At 33.8% G+C, this 19,052-nt stretch overlaps 1 protein-coding gene and 2 pseudogenes across 1 annotated transcript; all 3 read right to left on the bottom strand.

Moving 5' to 3' along the window:
• Positions 1 to 1,358: 1,358 nt before the first annotated feature.
• On the bottom strand, positions 1,359 to 4,198 carry LOC106297785 (annotated as a pseudogene).
• A 2,675-nt stretch (positions 4,199 to 6,873) lies between these two features.
• Positions 6,874 to 11,595, bottom strand: LOC106297783 (annotated as a pseudogene).
• Positions 11,596 to 17,338: 5,743 nt separating this feature from the next.
• LOC106297782 (uncharacterized mitochondrial protein AtMg00810-like) lies at positions 17,339 to 17,980 on the bottom strand. The gene has a single exon (XM_013733953.1). The coding sequence runs from the start codon at positions 17,978 to 17,980 to the stop codon at positions 17,339 to 17,341; it is 642 nt and encodes a 213-aa protein (XP_013589407.1).
• Positions 17,981 to 19,052: the final 1,072 nt, after the last annotated feature.

Below are 19,052 nucleotides of genomic sequence, written 5' to 3'. Positions count from 1 at the left end.
GAAATAAGCTTATAGTCCACGTTATATATATTTAGCAAAATCCACGTTATATATATAGCTTATAGTCCACGTTATATATAACCGGACCGAAAATTTATGATTATGATTATGATTCTAACATAATAATAAACTACTTCAATATATGGTCCCATTTCATGTGTGATTAAGTAAAATGACCAATGCAATTTTATTGAAGTGGGGTGGGTGAGGAAGATCACGTATTCGTACATGATCACTGAGATCTTCATATATTCGTACATAATATTTTTTAATCGATGCATGGTTTTTATTTCCCTGAAAAATCAAAACAAACTATAGCATCAGCTGAAACAAATAATAGTAGTTCAGAAAAAAATATACAGACTAACAACAACTAACTTTTGCATCTAAAGAAAACCATTTCGATGATCTCTCCACCCGTAGCTGAACATGACTTCCAAAATCTAATGACTTTCGCCTTAATCTTATATTTAGTACTAATAATCCCTAACTTTTAGTCTATATTTTTAAAAATTGAAAAGTTTTACAATTAAGAAAGAAACAAATATAAAGGAATCTTGACTCTAAAATTTGACCAAATAACCAAACGATTTGATAGATGGCGAACTTATTTTGTTGTCTTTTACAAAAGAGTTAATATTCTGCATGTCATAAATTCTCGTTTTTTTTTCCAAATCGGATTGTAATCATATAGTATAATGTATATGATCAATGGCATTTAGTTGTAATTATTCTAGTTCACAAAGGTTTTTTTTAAAAGTTAGTGAGAGTGCATTAGGTGATGACACTTAAGAAATGTCACTCATGTAATAAACACATGAGACCAAGGTTTATTTCTATGAATGTTTCTCCTTTAATAAGCAAGGGATATTGTGACCCCAAATGTGATGCTTTGGGATTTGATAATCATGACTCTTAGTGGATAGTTATTCTAATCATATTTATCATTTTTACCACCAGTTATTTATAGGGAAAATCCCTAATATATGAACTGAAATACTGTTCAATCCGTTCGTTTTAGATTTATGCAAAAAGATTAAAAAATATTTAATTTTGCATATTTTTAAAATAAAAACTTATTATTTATACACTTAACCATATTTTAACTAATAGAAAAATAATAAAAAAAAAATATTATTATTAAATTTTGCATTGGAAATACAAAACAACACTTAAAATGAAAGAAAATTCTAACTCTAAAATGACAAATAATATAAAACAAAATGAATAATATATAGATAGCACTATTGAGATGCAAGTTTTGGAGGTGAAAATAGTATATCTACTGGATTCTGAGTAACCGACAACACATAAACTACCGGAAAAAACAACTATACACATAAGTTTGCTGGAATTTGCTAGGATTCGCGCATTTTATAAATTAATTGGTTGTTTTGATTTGCTTTTTCAACTATTTCCATGAAAAGTTCAGAATAATTGTGAATTATATAAAATTAATTATGAGAAAAGTAATTTTATTTGCATGTATTAAGTTCTGGTTAGACCGTTACTAAAACATTCCCAGTGGAAAATTCTCAACATAAAATTTTCAAATAAATATATATATATATATATATATATATGTATATATATATATATTTATCTTTTTGAGATTTTGAAAAATTTTCATTGGAAATGTTCCAAGTGTTCCCAAGAAAGGTTATACTGTTATATAGTTTATTTTTTTTGTAAACTATTTTATATAGTTTACTAGGGCCGGCCCGCCCTACAGGCGGGATGATTTTTTGAAAATTATGTAAATAGTTAGAGTAAATATTCAATATAAATTGTTATATTTTAAAATATACATATTAGTTAAATTCTGTATATGTTATTGTATTTGAAGACTAAATATACCATGCCGTATTGATAAGTATTTTTTTCACGGTGCCATCACATAATTTTTAGTCATTTTCTGGAATTGGATGAATCTAAAGAGTATCGTGAGGAAAGAGACAAACTTGTAATTATAGATTACGTAAATATTTTTGAGTAAAATTTATTAAATATTTTTGGGTAAAATTTATTATTAGGTCGGTTAATTATTAGTTGTGTAAACCGGAAACAATAATATTAAAGTATTGTATCTTGATATGTTGGGCAACTTAAATTTGATAAGTTTGGATTATCATGTTTTTTTCGTACTCAGTATATATTATGTGTTGAACTTGAAAAAGTGACTATAAACTAATAAGCTGTTAAATTCTCACCAAAATTTTGTGATAGATGTTTAGACATTTATAACATAATACAAAAGAATACAAAAGCCCCACAGAAAATAGTTAACAACTACATATTTATTATATTAAACTAAATAACTATTCAAAAGTTGATTTAAATAGCTGCATTGTATCAATAAGTCCCTTTTAATCTTCAAATCATTATTTCAAAAAAAAAAAATAAACCAATATATCATATAGAGTTTTTAAATTAAACTCGATTGGAGTAGTATGTATAGTGAAGGTTAACTCAAGAAGAAGATATATCAAAATACAGTATACGGGATAAAAATGATTTGCGAAAGAGGGATTATATATTGACTTACTCGGAAGAAGACTTTTTTTAGGTTCTCCCAAGTAAGAGAAGGATAGGATTGATAGTCAGTTTTGAACTTGGTTGAAATTTTCACTCAAAAATCGTCAACACAGAAAAAGAAATTGCCAACACGAAGAGTAAACGAATCATAGATCGAAACTATTCACAATCAGAAAATAAAATAAAAAGATGGCAATCAGTGGCTGTTGCAACTAAATTGACCACAGTGGAATGCAATTGATACTGCAAAGTGAAAATTTATATGCCTAAATAATATTATATCTTAATATGAGCCGAGCAATATTCTACATTTTCTCGGAATAATTATATTGTTGTAATGATAGCAAATAATAAAATTGACCATAGATTGTTTTCGACACCTTCCACCAAATAAAAAAGTAAACACTACAACGATTAAAGATACAATCCACCAAAAGGCAATTCACAAAATCATGAGACTTACAAACTTAATCATAAACATATATATGATCGAAACAAAAAAAACTTTTTCCACAAAATATACCAATACTAAAGAGCCTAGAAAACAATGCCAAGACATATCTTTTACAGTCTTTCATCTTGGTTATCCTCAAAGAAAATGTTTGAGTAATAAACAGAAGTGGATCCCGTAGCTTCATTATCATCATCATTGTTATATGCTTTTTATATCAGCTTTAGCTTTGTTTCTGCTTTCTCTTCTTATCTTGTCATTTGAAATGTCTGTGTGTTTAATATAACAAAGTTCACATTAATCTGAAAATTCCCACTTATTCACAAACAATTTGGCTCTGTTTTATTTTGTTTCATCATAGTGTTGATTTAAACATGAACTATTTTCCAGCGGAGATCACTTCCAAAAGTAACAAAGCATTAGAAAAAATATCCAAGAGCTGAAACGTAAACTAAACCAAAAATAAAAGATAATCTTCATTACCTTGGCAAGTACGTTTGAGAAGTTGACAGCCTCTTGCAAGCCATTCTCTGCCACTAATTACGAAGAAATTATCCCCTTGTATAAGTTCTCTACTGTGACTACTACTCGAGCTTCCATTGCTACAATTACTAATGTTGCTGCATCCTTCAGAAGTAATGAGTTCTTTATCGCTATAAACACTGATGCAATGTTCCAAACTTCTTTCATAGCCCTCACTTTCAATGTCGCCACTCCTCTTAACACTTCACCAAATACTCAAACATTAACTTAAATCTCTTCATAAAGCTCCAACTTTGAGCTAATACACTGTTCTTACATATTCTACATAAAAATAAGAACTTTAACGATGTCGATTACATTGTCAGTATTAAGCATGTCTCTATAAAATCTAAAAACCAAAGATGCCCAAAATATATATTTTGAAGTTACTAAACATGTGGTACACAAGCAGTGAGTGTCATGATATCTCTGGCACAACGAACACTGATGGCGGTTCTGACAACAGAGGCCAAATGCTCTTTCTCAGTTCTAATCACTTCAGCAGCCTCCATACACTGAGAATCAGCAAGGGTCGCAGAGGAAGAAACGGCCATGTCAGTTTTAGCCATCTGCTCATCCTTCCCAGAGATCGAAGAACGTGGTGGTGGAGGCTGCTATAGCAGAAACAGATGCAGCCACACTGGCTATACAGTAACAGCCTTGTGAATCTGAGATAGTTATTGTTTGCATATAACAGTGCTGAACAGCAAGAAGCACATTGTTTCGGGCTTCCTGCAAAATAAACCCATGTAAATACGATTTGGATTATAAATAGTCAACTAATTAAACTTAGAAGTTTCAAGTTATATCTACCGGTCAGTAACATCAACATTCCAAAATCTAACAAAACCCAATAAATTGAAAAAAGGGGATACGTAGATGAGAGTATGCTATGACATATGCCAAGAGATCAGATAACACAAGGTCAAGAATCTAACTTCAATTTTGAGAATATGCGCTAGGAAAACTCTAGTACAGACTCTTTAATTGATTGGACTCTTTTTAATTAGCAAAGACGAAGTACCTGGAAAAATGTTGAAACTGATAGAAGTGGTTTCTCTCCAACCCAATTTTTTGGAGCTTCGCCTACAGTTTGAACACAAACAATTAAGTACTAATATATCCATCCTCAGAGAAGCGAGCTGAGTCAAAAATAGATAACAATTTGGAAATCAAGAAATCGTCAGAACTGAGTGGGATCTTTTTCACATTCAAAGTAAAGGGTAATCACCGTTAGGACTCCAATAAGTGAAAACAGAAGAGCAGAGTCCCAAAATAATTCGAGAAAATAGCCAAAGTAATGAGCTTTGAGGATGATTCTCAAGGAATGAGGTCTTACCTATTTTATAGGTGCAGATACACCGCTTGGGAGAGGGGTACGAATCATTGAATGAGTGATAGTTAATGGTGTTGAATCAATGCAGGCTGTAATTCCTGAGATGAGATGAAACGATACCAATCACACGAAGAGATGAATCAATACTGAAACAGACGAACCGGCATAGATGCGACGATACAGTCGTCTCTCTGATACTCTTATAGCTTCCATGGATGGGAGGTAGAACTAATCAGATTACACATGAGAGGATGAACCCTGAGTTTTACGGCGGCAACAGTCAGAGAGTCAAAGCACTATACCGGCCAAGATTAATAATTCTAATGTTGATTAAATGGATCCGATTAAAACATCAAATAACAAAATAACCTTTAAAGCCTATCACACGCTGAGTTTTCTCTTCTGTGACACGTGTCGGTTTCACAGAGCATGACTTTGTGATATAGATGCCTATGTGGCGTAACAGGAGAGAAGAAAACCCTTTTATATATATATAGATGATTGGAATTTTCCAGTTTTCAACTATGGATATCAGTATCAAATATCAATTAATTTACCAAGTGTGGGTCAAATCCCACTATGACCATTATAACCTATGTAAAAGTAATCAAATTTCAATTCTATCGCTCATTGCAATTTATCTATATATTCGATTAGTTTCATAAAATACGCCACTTAGACATATTTCATACGGAATAATAAACTGATAAAATATACTAATGTAACTTTATTTAATGTATAATTATTTAAAGAAAATTATTTAAATAAATATTTATTAGTTAGTTAAAAAGGTAAGAAATAGATTATGTACGAAAATTGCATTGAAAATATAGAATAATATTTTTTGAACAAGAAAAAAGGCTAAAATGACACTTTTATAAATAGAAAAAGTGTAGAATATCTAATATTTCGTCAAAATAAAACAAAATAAACAGCTAATAGAATTGTTGCAAGCATTTGCAATGACAACAGTAAACATTACCACAATGATATTTTGGTTATAGTTTAATACTATCATTTAGAACCTACGTGGACGGTAATTGCATCTTCAGTTATATTTTGGCTCAATGGTTCCGCGGCGTAATCACTCGTTGCTGCTGCTATCCATCTCAGCACAGCAATCAGCATTACTAAAAATAAGACTGTAGTGACGATAACTATTTGATACTAAGTATGTGAAAACTTAACAACTAAAAGAAAAATATACCAAACCCTCCGTTTACACCACTTAAATATATAGTGGACTATATATATGACTAAAAATAAAGAGGAAGGAAATACACAAATACTTCTAGAAATAGAAGAAATGATGAATACAGATCTGGCTGATTACACATAAAGCCCCTCGTATTCACTTATTCTTCTACCCGCGTATGATATATATCCCTCAGCATCACTCCTCATCGACTAAAGACCTTTAGATACTAAAAAAAATTCAATCACACCCAATTAAGATTTAAGAACACCAGAAAAGAAGGAATATAAAGACACTTAGAGCATGTTTATTGTAGGTCTCTTAGGTTGGGTCTTTTAACGTAATATAAGATACAGTCTCTTAGTTTTTAACTAAAAAAGTTAAGAGACGTCTCTTAAATAAGAGATATAAGAGCATCTCCGATGGTGATACCCCATTGGAGTCCTTAGAAAAAGTGTTTTTTTGATTTTTTAATTATTATTTTTTTTTCTTTTTAAGATAAAAATAAAAATAAAAACTAAACGCGGACTGCCACATGTCGTGGGGGTCCACAAATAGTGTAAGAATTCACTAAGAAAGAGTCATTATTTAGGGATTTTAAGGATTGAATTCTTAGCTTTTGGTGGGATCCACTGATTATTTAATTATTTTTTTCCTAAGAACTCCCTCTTAAAAACTGCTGTTGCGGATGCTCTAACAGACCCAACCTAAGACACTTGCAATAAGCATGCTCTAAGTTCTGACAACTTTATCTAAAGTACGCCATGTGAAAATGAACAAAAGAAGAAGAAAAGCCAATAAGTTAATGATCTCTCTTTAACCTTTTCTTAATTTTCACCATGAAGATCCCTTTTCTTTACACCATGAAGATCCCCCCGTATTACTAAAGATCCCACTCCAATACGTATCATTACCATGGCTCTTCTCTTGGGTTGTGCCCGAAAGCTCTTTCATATCTGAAAAAGGGAACAAAACCCTACTTGCTCCATTCATGTCATCAGCATGATTATTATCTTCGGCTCTTTGGTTACTGTTGATGGTGTTATTTCCAATCCCTTGATGATGATCAATGGAGAATGAAAGGTTATTGTTACTCTGTTTGTAATCAGCCATTGTTGGAAACGCTAAAGATGAGTAAAGAACTAAGTTTGAATCCATCATTTGACCTGGCAAGAACGTATTTATTCCTCTTGAAGAGACTCCATTGGATCTTAGAAGCTCGAGAGCTGAGACAGGAGATGATGAAGCGTAGATTGAAGATGATGTATTGGTGTTCCCGATCTTGGGCATATGAAGAAACTGAGACATACCATGATGATGTTCTTGCATGACCAGGAAAGACAATAAGTTGAGATCTTTTGACGCCTTATTAGGGATTTGGCTTGAGAAAATAATTGGTGGGTTTAGATCTAGAAGCTTGGGTTTCGAAGGTGAAGCTAGACGTGTTGAGGATCTCTTGTTCTTTCTTTCACTACAAGGGAAGTGGGTAAAGATAGCATAAGAAGATAGCGTTTTGTATGTGAATGCTATGTTTGGCATGACCCGTAATTTAACATAGCGTTTCCAAATTACAAAGCTATCTACATATTAACGTGAGAAATTTTTAGTGATCGGCGCTTCTGAATATATATTAAAAAGCTATGAATTGGTGAAGCGGGCTAAAAAATTTCAAGTCCCGCGTGACTTACATAAAAAATAGAAAACTGTTTAAGAACAAAAGAAATTATGTTCTTCTTTTATCTTCTGTTCTTTCATTCTCGCTCTCTAGATCTAGGGTTCCAAACTGACCACCTAACGCAGATACAGAAGAGGGAAGAGAGAAGAGAGAAGAGAAAAGAGTGAAGAGAGAGGAGATAAGAGATAAGAGAGAAGATTTTAATCTTCGTCGAAGTCCCATGCGAGCTTTTGGTTTCTCCCTTCGTTGAGCTCTATGCGGTTACATCGGACCAAGAGAAAGCCACCAGAGAAATTCTCCGATCCAGAACCTGAGTCGCTGATTCAAAACTGAAAACCCTAGCCGGTACAGATCCGTTCGAGGTAGTAGTCTCTAGTGGCGCTCTTGTGGTGTCTCTTCAAGCATCTCTTATTCCCTTTGGATCCTCTGTATCTTCAAAACTGCTTTGATATATCAAAATTTTACATGTCTGTTCGTATAGATTTGAAGATGAAACTGGTTAATGTAGAGAAGAAGACCAGGAAATTCAAAAAGGTAATGAAACCAAATTTAATTTTTTAGGTTTTCAAAATTTGGGGGTTTATCTTTCCGTTTTTAAAACGATATTGATCTTCTTGTGTTGTCTTTGTGTTGTTGCTATTGAATATGTTGGGAAGCATATTCCAATTGGCCTTCGTGGAGAGAGTTAAAGAGGATTTCCATGGTGGTGGAAAGGCTACCACTGTACACCCAACAGCTTAAACAAAGAGTTTGGATACTTTTGGCTCTCTACCATCAATCTCAGGAGTCATATATCAATGTCAATCTCAGAATTCTACACTTAAAATGTCTACTTTTGATGGTTTTATTTCTTGATATCCTACTGTTTACTCGCAGGTGGGTACATGAAAATAAGCTTCTTCATCTTTTTTAGAACTTTGTTGCAGAAAACTAAATCTTGTTTAGTCATGCATTGAGATATTTGGTACTTCGTGTGTCTTGTTATGGTGATGTTTGGGGGAGAAAGAACTAACCATTCCTCTTACTACACTTGTGTGATGTTCTGTTTCCGCTACTTGACTGAAGTTTCTTATTGTTTTCTTGAAGCAAACCAGGGGAAGAAAAGTCTGGAGGAAGCTGTTCATGGATCTTAGTGACTCTGAATGCTGAGAAGGTAGTAAATCTTTTGACTGCACGTTCCTATATTTCCATAATTTCTAGATGTTCATGAATCATGATTGTCGTCACATTATAGTTGACATGTATGCTTTTCCTTAGCTAATTATTTTCTTTCTTTTTTTGGGTTTGCTGTAACAACCAAGACGTGGCTGCTTTGAGATTTGAGAGGAATGCGGTGAAATCATTTTCAGTCTTTTGGTACGGTTCCTTCCCATACTTCAAAATTACATGTCAATTGAGAACACTTGTGTTAATGGCTTGTTTCATTTGAGTTAAATTTTCTTGAGTTTTTCCTACTAATTCTCACAGAGAGTTAAATTTTCTTGACTTGTTCCTACTAATTCTCACAGCACAATTTGTTTGATGATACACTACACAACTGGAACCACAGCTCCACCAACAGCCACAGCAAGAAGCAGATGATGGAGTGATGTGGAGGAGATCACACGAGTTGTCATGATTATGGTTCTTCTTGTTCAGATTCTTATGCTTCTTTCTTTCCTTCCTTGTTTGAGCTCTAATTGTTTATGCTTTGTGTTGATTGTAGAAGAAGGAGGACATATGAGACAGAGAGAATACATATGCGGTTGATGAATTTTGTGATGTTGCAGGAATTGATGAAGCAGTTGACAAACTTTAAGAGGTATCTTTTGGCCAAATTACTAAGTTCAAATTCTAGTTTTTGCTCTCATATTGTGTGTCTGTGTATTTTGTTAGGTGGTGTTTTCTACTTGAATTGGGATGTACTACTTGGTGAAGCTCGGAGGCGATGTGGAGGAGTTCGGTAAAGCTCGGAGGCGCGAAGGTTCAATCACCGAAGACACGTGATGGAATCACCACTAATGGCAAATCTTAACATCACAGCATATAGTTACAGAGATCATGATGCTTTGGAAAGTCTTAATTGCTTTGTTCTTTATCTAAACCAGAAAATGGTGATCATGATTACGTGGAGTATAACAACTCTTCCACAACGAGTCCTTGTCAGGATCACTCTCCATGGCTCTCTGCTTAACATCATTTTCCCTTTATAAGTCTGGTGCGAGAAGCTTGACGACAGAGGAGGCAAGACGTCGTGCTGTGGAGATGCGAGTCGTAGTGTGGTGCGGCACTAGGAGATAGAACTTTAAGTTCAGATATTTTAGTTGTAGCTTTAACTTTTTCAAAAATTTGGTTTAGTTTGATTTTAGTTTAATACACTAGTCATATAACCAATTTTAATATACAAATTTTTTAAATATTTTTAATTGTATTTTTTTTTTAATTTTTATTAAAGCTATAACAGCATTTATTCTATGTTATCATAAGTATTACATTTGCATAACTAATAAACGCTATTGAAATAATACATTAAAATAGCACACAAAAAGGTGCTATCTAAAGTGTCCGAGAAAAGATTACGGGGAAGATACATCGTTCGCCATAACGCTGTGCTATCTTTCAATAGCGTTTTCCTCATGCTATATATGAGACGTTTTCTTGTAGTGTGAGCTGCCTCCCACAGGGACGTTACGAAGAATGCCACCTTGGGTCCAATACCTTCGACAGCCTTTGCAGAAGTATCTTGGTTGTGTAAGACTGTAGTTGTTGTAATAACAGAACTTCATATTCGTTGAGTTACATATTGGACAGTTTACTTTCTCTTGAGGCCTCGCCTTTCTACTTTCCATCGTAGTAGTCGTATTGTTGTTGTTTTCACCGGGGCCACCGTTGGATGTGGTGGTATTTAGCCTTGTTGTGGTGGAGACGAATGTTTGTTGTTGTTGCGATGTGTTGTTGTTGGTGTTCGGAATCATTTGATCCATTGGTTTAATTTTACGTTTATCATTTCTTGAAAACCCTATAATAATTAAGATATAATGAATGAATCACAAACCATGTCAAATAGAAAAATAATAATTGCAAAACGAGTCTTGAAGCTCGCAAAGATTAGGGTTTGATGAGGTGAATTAAAAGAAATATAAGTAACAATAATTAAACTCAACTGAGAAAAAAGCTAGGGTTTTTGTAGTTAAATTCATCGGTGCTTTAAAAGAATTGATTCGAGAAAGGAAACTAAATCACAAGTAAAAACAATTTGTTTAGACGTGCGCACCAAGAACAAAAGGTAGATAACAAATCATGCCTTTTATCCTTCAATTATCAGCTATAATTAATCACACATAAAAAGGTGATCTTGTAGAGAGAAAACTTTTCAAAAAAAAAAAAAACTCCAATCGAGAAATTTGGAAGTTTTGAAACGGATAATCTCCCATGCAAATATTCATATGCATATCCAGATAAGAAAACCATATATTCATACATATCTCTCTCTATGGGGTTTGACATATATTTTATATACAACCAAAGATGCATCGCAAGTAGTTTTGTTCCATGCAAACATACATGTACAATAAGCCCTTTCTCAAAAAAAAAAAAAACATACATGTACAAGTATTATATATGTACCCCTCCCCCCTAAAAAAAAATAAAAAATATATATATATGTATCTGACTATGTGAGTTTAGATATATATAGAGAGAAGGAAATAGTTAGAGAAGAAGAAACAAACAGATATGGTAAAGAGAGAGTGACGTACCTCAGTCCACTTCGTAGCATCCATGAACAAAGAGAAAGGCAGAGAAAGAGAGTAAAGAGCAAAGAGAGAATGTTCTGGAGATAGTTTTTTTCTTGGACGTTTGCTTCTTTTGGGGGACGATATGGCTGTATGCGTTACCTTTCACTTTATGGATGATGAAGAAAGCAGAAAAGAGGAAGAAGAAGAAGAAGAGAAAAACCTGCAAAATTTAAATTTAATATCAAAAAGCAAAAGGAGGGTTTGTTGTTTTTGACTAGTGATAATAATAATGTCTCATGGCCGGCCTCTCCGTCTCTAGTTCTTTTCTGGTCCCTTTTTATGTATTTTTGGAGTCAAAAACTGCTAAAAACTTATTCTAGTATGGAGTTCAAAAATCAAGTAAATACATTGAGCATTATCTTTGGATACATTTTTATGGGGCTATGTCCCCGAACCTCTATTTGAATGTTGTTGTCTGAATTTCACTTATATTTATAAAAAAAAACAAATTTAGTTATATACAATATATATTATTTTTTACGATTAGCTATTTCTCGTAGCTTTTAATCAATCAAAATTCTAAAATTAATTTTTTGAATTTTATAATTTATCATTATTATTTAATAAAAATTCATTAAAAATAGAAAAAAAATTATTTCCAACTGACAATAACCATATCCCCAAACTTTTTACTCATACTAATAAAGCATCTTAAATTTTAATTATAAATGTATTATTTTCTGTGATTAATTATTTTTATAACATTTAACCAATCAATATTCAATAAACACAATTATTTTTTTATAAAAATTACAATTTATCATTATTATTTAATAAATACATTAAAAATATAAAAATGTATATTTTTAGACTATAAGCTTAGACTAATTATTGCTCTAAAACATGGATCATGCAATTTTAAATGGAGGGAATATATCTTTATAGTTTTTATTCATGCTGATTACTCTAGTTCCGTGTCGTAATAATACAAAGCCTCAGTGGAATTATGAGTTGTATACTATTCCCGCCCATCCATTTTGGGATTTTATAGGAGTATTTTTTTAGCCTACGATCCGTCAATATCAAAAATCCTAACACGGTAAAAGTTATCATCGCTACATATTAGATATCATAATTGACGTTAAAATATATATACAATACTTTCATCTATTAATTATGTGTAGATTAGGTTACGAAATTCGGTGGCGAACTTGGAATTTTAATTACATGATTAATTTATAATAAATATCTGACTTAAAATGGTCCGTAGAATATATGTTTTCTCATTAAGCTTTTATATAAAGTACTATATATATGTTGAAAATATATATTTAGGTAGTGTGGATTATTTTTCGAACGTAATATTTTATTTTATATTTTATGTTGTTTCGAGGAAGAAAGGGACATAAATTTAAAAATAGAAAGTAAAAGGGGACATATGAAAAATTCACCCTTTATTTCAGTTGTGATTTGCTTTTCGTAAAAGGACCATTATGCATTACACTACATGGCCATATTACATAATACATAAACTAAGAAAATATTGTTAAATGGGTAAAGCTATAACAAATGTGACGTTAATCTGATAATTAAAATAAAAGTTTGTAAGAAGCATAAACCAAAAATCGAGAGCAAAGAAACTTTTCAAACAAATAATACTGCACGAGTTATAATGTTATACATGTAGCTTTTGCGTTAATGATACATTCTAAAATATTAAATCACGTGTTAACAAAACGCAACTATCCATCGTGCAAGAGCTGCATTTTCCTTTCTCAAATAAGAAAAACTATCCATCGTGCAATTTCGTTTACTAAAATGATTAAAATCAAAGATTTTCATAGTATGCTGAATTAATTAAATCATACCAGTTAATTACTATTGGACATCACCATATAGTCGTTTCCTTATAGACATAACAAATTTCTTTGAAAAAATAATCGAAGAAGAAGATAAGCAACAATTTGGTTACATTGCTTAATAGAAAACATTGCGTAAATGCAAGAACTAATTCATAGAGTAAAGCACATAATACACCAGAGAATATCTCTACAAATATATGTGTTATTACTAGTATTGTTTTAAAGAGAAGTTACAAATCTTTTTTTAAACAGAACTCGAACAAGATCAAGACCCTTCTTGACTTGTTCCCCTAGCTTCACACGTCCTAAGATCGAATACAAGATCTCTAGAACCTCTACCCCTCAGCCCTTAGTGTTATTCACTCGCTTACAAGCTTAGCAAACTCCACTCTTATGCTAAGAATACAATTATCTCGACAACCCTAATCCACAGGTTGAGTATGACTATAAATACAATACATCCAAGTAGGATATCCACGCCTATCTACCCAATATTCACTAACTACCCAAATAAGACAAGTTCCCTAAAACTTCTCCAAAGTCTTTTAGAAACTTCCCATCGTGAGATCTCCCTTCTCCAACGTGAATCTCTTCAAGCTTGCTCCCCAAGATGTCTTCGTATTAACTTCGCCTTGGTCCGCAATCCATTCTTCAAGTCGCAATCTTCATCTTGACTTGTTCATCCGCACGTACACTTCTCTATTGCAGCCTCTGCTCCATTCGCTGTTGTACTTGCGTCTGTATCAGAACGTCCATCTGATCTTTGCATCTACAATCTCCCCCCTTTTAGCTTTGGATGCCTCTCAAGTACCTGCACAGATCCGCTCAACCAACCACACACATTCGAGCATATATATCCTGAATAATACGTGCATTAAAATTGAAATGAAGGTTCAAAACATGCGAGTTCAAGAGTTAGAGATAAACATAAAACCAAAACAACAAAAACCAGCAACATTGTTTTATCTCTCACTCCCCCATAATTAAAAAACCGAGAAAACTAAAATTTTCTCCCCCATAATCTAGTTCCCCTAGTCATCTTGCTGCTGCGGATCGTCTGCCTCTTCTTCTTCTCCTGCTTGAGAGCATACAGAGTTAAAACTCATAAAGATCATAGCAAATAAAGAACCAGATAGAAGACTTACTTGGAAATAACATGCTTGCAATTTGTCTCACGACGCTTGTCGGAGTCTGCATCGCAGTTGCAAGCTGTCGAATTGCTGCAGAGGTCGTTTCTAGAGCCAGCTTTGCCTCTTCAGCATCTATTGGTTGTCCTGTACCTGCAATAGATCCGAGGTGAATGATCTGGAACTTTCCAGCAGACCGTGGAGACTGTCTTGGTGGCACATATCCAGATGGATCAGTCCTTTCGGGGTGAGGAATGCTTGGAGGTGATCCAGAGAGAGGTGCTGCAGTTGATGTTGATGCAAATTTTCCTTTCTTCTTAGCCTGCCTCTGAGTTTTCTTTGCAGCTTCTCGTTCTTCCTTTTGGTTCTTGAGATAAATCTCCCCCAGACGAGAATCTTTCTTGTATGGAATTACAGGAGAAAGTTTCTCCCTTGGCTTTCTCTGCATCTCTCGAATTGAGTTTGAAGCACTCCAAATATTGTGCGAAGAAGAATTAGCCAGCGCTTATCTTTCTTACCTCCCTCTTTCTGAAGTACTGCTAGGTTCAGAATCTGGGCATAAAACATCTCTTCAACATCAACTCTTATTCCGTGAAACATCTTGTAGATGAGTCGAGCACGATCAGCTGATACAACATTCTTGTGAGAGGATGTCACCCAATTGTATGCTGAGAGGATCACAAGTGCAGCCTTTCACGGAGACAAGTATCATGTTGTGAGATTCCTGAGACTCAATGTGCCTTATGTCAGAAATTCTGCCAACTCATCAATTGTGAGTGCATCAGCCATCTCATCAGCTTTCACTTCTTCTTCTGATAACGGCACGAGATTTAAGTACTCATTGATCTTGGTTGGAGAGAATTCAAACTTGTGGCCTTGAACGGTCACTCCCACCCTATCCTTGGATGCTCTGGTGATTTCTCCAGGCAGTGCAGCGTAGAACTCCTTCACAATTTCTGGAATGTACCCAACAAGATCTTTGATAGTTCTCTCTAGGTGACCTTTCTTGATGATATCAAGAAATCCCCAGGTGTCTTCAGCGTCCAAATCAACAGATTTCTCTGGTATGATTTCTCTAGATGAGAAACTTTCATACCTATGCTCAACCACAAGCTCTGCATTCACTGATTTCCTTGTTGCCCTTGTTGAGGATCCTTCTGCCACAGTTGGTTGCGTAGATGTCTGAGTTTCCGTGACTGATGGGGTAGACTTTCTTGATGTCTTCCTTTTCTTGCTTTTGGCCTTTTTTTTGATGTTGATCAGTAGCTCCACATCCTCAACATCAACTTCTTCAACACCTTCTGATTCGGTCTTCTCTGATTCATCTCCTTCTTCGGATTCGTTCCCAGCAGTCATCTTGACCTGAGTTGATTCGATGATTGGCTCTGCATGGTCTGATTTCTCTGTCATCTGTTCATCCTCGATGTGAGGCTCTGCTGGATCCGATTCAGTGTCTGATTCAGTGTTGAGATTCTCAGCCGCAGTGCCGAACACATCCGATCTGGACTGGGATGTTTGACTTCCCTGTGGAGACGTTTTCTCTTCATCATCGGAGTAATCCACGAGACTCAACAGCGGTGGTTTTGAAGGTTTACCGGTGGCGGAGGTGCTTTTGTTCATCGACATGATTTCTTGAGAGAGGGAGAGAGAGAGAGAGAGAGAGAGAGAGAGAGAGAGTTTTTCTTTCTTTTGAAAGTTTTGAGCAAAGAGAGTTGTGAAAAAGATAAGTTGGCGTCTAAGGTTTATCAAGGGGTAATCATTTTATTTTTGGTGCATTGCCCCATGATCTCTTAGATATTCGCCATATCTCCCACTTTCTCCAAAATGGAAGTTTTTCAAATTTCAAAAATTTGAACTCTTCCATTTAGGCTCACACGATCTCTCTTTCCTTTTCTCTGATGTCGACACGTATTGTCCACTCAAGACTTGATCGGACCGAATCTTCACTGTTCCACTGTGACACTCGATAACATAGACTGGTAACATTTAGCTCAATGACTTTTGCTGACACAACCACTTAGACAAAAGAACACTTAGTACATTAAACATGCAAGCAATGAGAGAACACGTGTCACACATGTTAATTTTCTATTTTTTTAAGCACAAAAGGATTCTTTGTTTTACCTTTCACGTTGACAACTGTTCGTCGAGTGATCTAGGGGCTGACATAGCTTCTGCTACAGATGCACCCTTCTGCTCTACTAGATCGTCATCTGATCATCAGGCTTATTTCATGTCTAGCATTCACACAAATATGCCTTTATCATGTCCTGACTCAGTTTTCAACCTTTATTCGTCATGAGAGAGCTGGGGTTTGTTACTTCTTTTCTTATTTTTCTTTTTCCTTTCTTTTTCTTTTCTTTTTCTTGTTTCTTTTCTAAGAGTTTTCTTGTGCTCTCTTTTTAATGATGAGAAACACAGAACATATTCTTCCCCTTGTTGCTTGATTGCTCTCTCGATGCGAAACCTGTACTTTTTGAGATCATGACGGCATATTTGGCAGCTCTTTTCCACTACTCGCTTATGATGTAAGACAAAATCTGAACTTTGGGTGCCTCTGCATCAGCCCTTCCGTCATCCCCTGTACACTTACACAAACTTGTTACATCTCACAAACCCCAATGGAGTTTCGAAGAGTAACAAAATGGTCAAGATCTAAAGGTTTAGTGAAAAGACAGCTAGTTATAATTCTGTGACAACGTGTTCAATCACTACCTGTTGTTCATCGACTAGTTCCCTGATGATGTGATGTCAAATGTCAATGTGCTTGGTCCTTGAGTGTTGCAACGGGTTCTTTGATATGTCGATTGCACTCTTGCTGTCACAGTAGACCAAAAATGATCCAGTATCCATGCCATAGTCAGCAGACATTTGCTTCATCCACATCAGTTGTGTGCAGCAACTCCCCATAGCAATATATTATGCTTCTGCGGTAGACAATGATACAGAGTTCTGCTTCTTGCTCAACCATGCAATCAGGTTGTTTTCGAGAAAGAAACATCCCCCACTGGTACTCTTCCGGTTGTTTACACTTACAGCCCAGTCTGCATCGCAGTATCCATCAAGATTTCCATTCGATCCCTTTGAGTAGTATATCCCAAGGTTATTCGTGCCATTGACATATCGAATGATTCTCTTATTTGCCTCCAGATGAGACTTCTTTGGTGTTGCTTGATACCTAGCACATATCCCCACGCTCAGATTTAGATCTGGTCGACTAGCCGTAAGGTATAGTAAGCTCCCGATCATTCCTCTGTACAGCTTCGTGTCCACTGGTTCACCCTCCTCATCTTTGCAACTTTTGTTGGTAGAGCTCATCGGAGTTTTTGCCTCCTTGCAGTGATCCAGTTGAAACCTTTTCAGTAGTGTCTTTGCATAGGTACTTTGCGAGATGAAAACACCTTCCTCTATCTGTTGTATTTGTAATCCGAGGAAATATTTCAACTCCCCCACCATGCTCATTTCAAACTCTTTGGTCATATCTCGAGTGAAACCATCTACAAGTTGTTTAGATGTTCCTCCAAAAATGATGTCGTCAACATAGATCTGAACCACCAGCATCCCTGTTTTATTCTTCAGCACAAACAGTGTTTTCTCGACGACACTTCCTCTGATGTAGCCTCTGTCTGCTTTTCATACCATGCTCGAGGTGCTTGCTTCAACTCGTATAGAGCTTTGTTGAGTTTGTCAATATACAATATATAAAATGGAAAAAGTAAATTAAACATATATCTGAAAATGTAGAGTTAAGTAAATAATAAGTGAATATACAATATAAAAATATTACACTAAACATTTATTATAATATTACAATAAGTAAATATAAAAACATAAAAAATAATAAGTAAATATACAATATAAAAAATACATTAAACGTCTATCTGAAAATATATTATAAAATAAATAATAATTAAATATATAATATAAGAAATAGAAATATTACATTAAACATCTATCGTAATATTACAATTTGATATAAAAGAAAAACAATTAGATAAGTAAATATACCTTATAAGAAATAGAAACACTACATTAAACATCTATCTGAAAAATGAATAGTTTTACATTTTTATTATTTCCAAATATTTTATAAATAAATATACAATATAAGTAAAACAAGCATACAATATATGTAAAAGAAGCATACGATATAAGAAATATAAATATCACATTAAACCTCTATCATAATACTATTATTTGGTATAAAATGAAGAAAATTAAAATAAATAAATATACAATATAAGAAAAAATAAACAATAGGTAAAATACAATTAAGAAATTAAAAAACTAAATTAAATATCTCTCTGAAAAAAATGTTTAGTAAAACGAATAATAAGTAAATATACAATTTAACAAATAGAAATATTATATTAAACATCTATCGTAATATTAGAATTAATAAATATACAGTATAAGAAAAAATACACAATAAGTGAATATACAATATTATAACTGAAAAAACTAAATTAAACATCAATCTGAAAAATGTATAGTAAAATAAATAATAATTAAGTATTTTTTTACAACAATAATTAAGTATAAGAAATAAAAATATTACATTAAGCATCTATCATAATATTAGAATAAAAAAAGTAAATATACAATATAAGAAAAAATAAATAATAAGTAAATA

This window comes from Brassica oleracea, chromosome C6 (assembly GCF_000695525.1).
Source record: "Brassica oleracea var. oleracea cultivar TO1000 chromosome C6, BOL, whole genome shotgun sequence".
Lineage (NCBI taxonomy): Eukaryota > Viridiplantae > Streptophyta > Magnoliopsida > Brassicales > Brassicaceae > Brassica > Brassica oleracea.
This window is presented reverse-complemented; position numbering and strand designations above follow the sequence as displayed.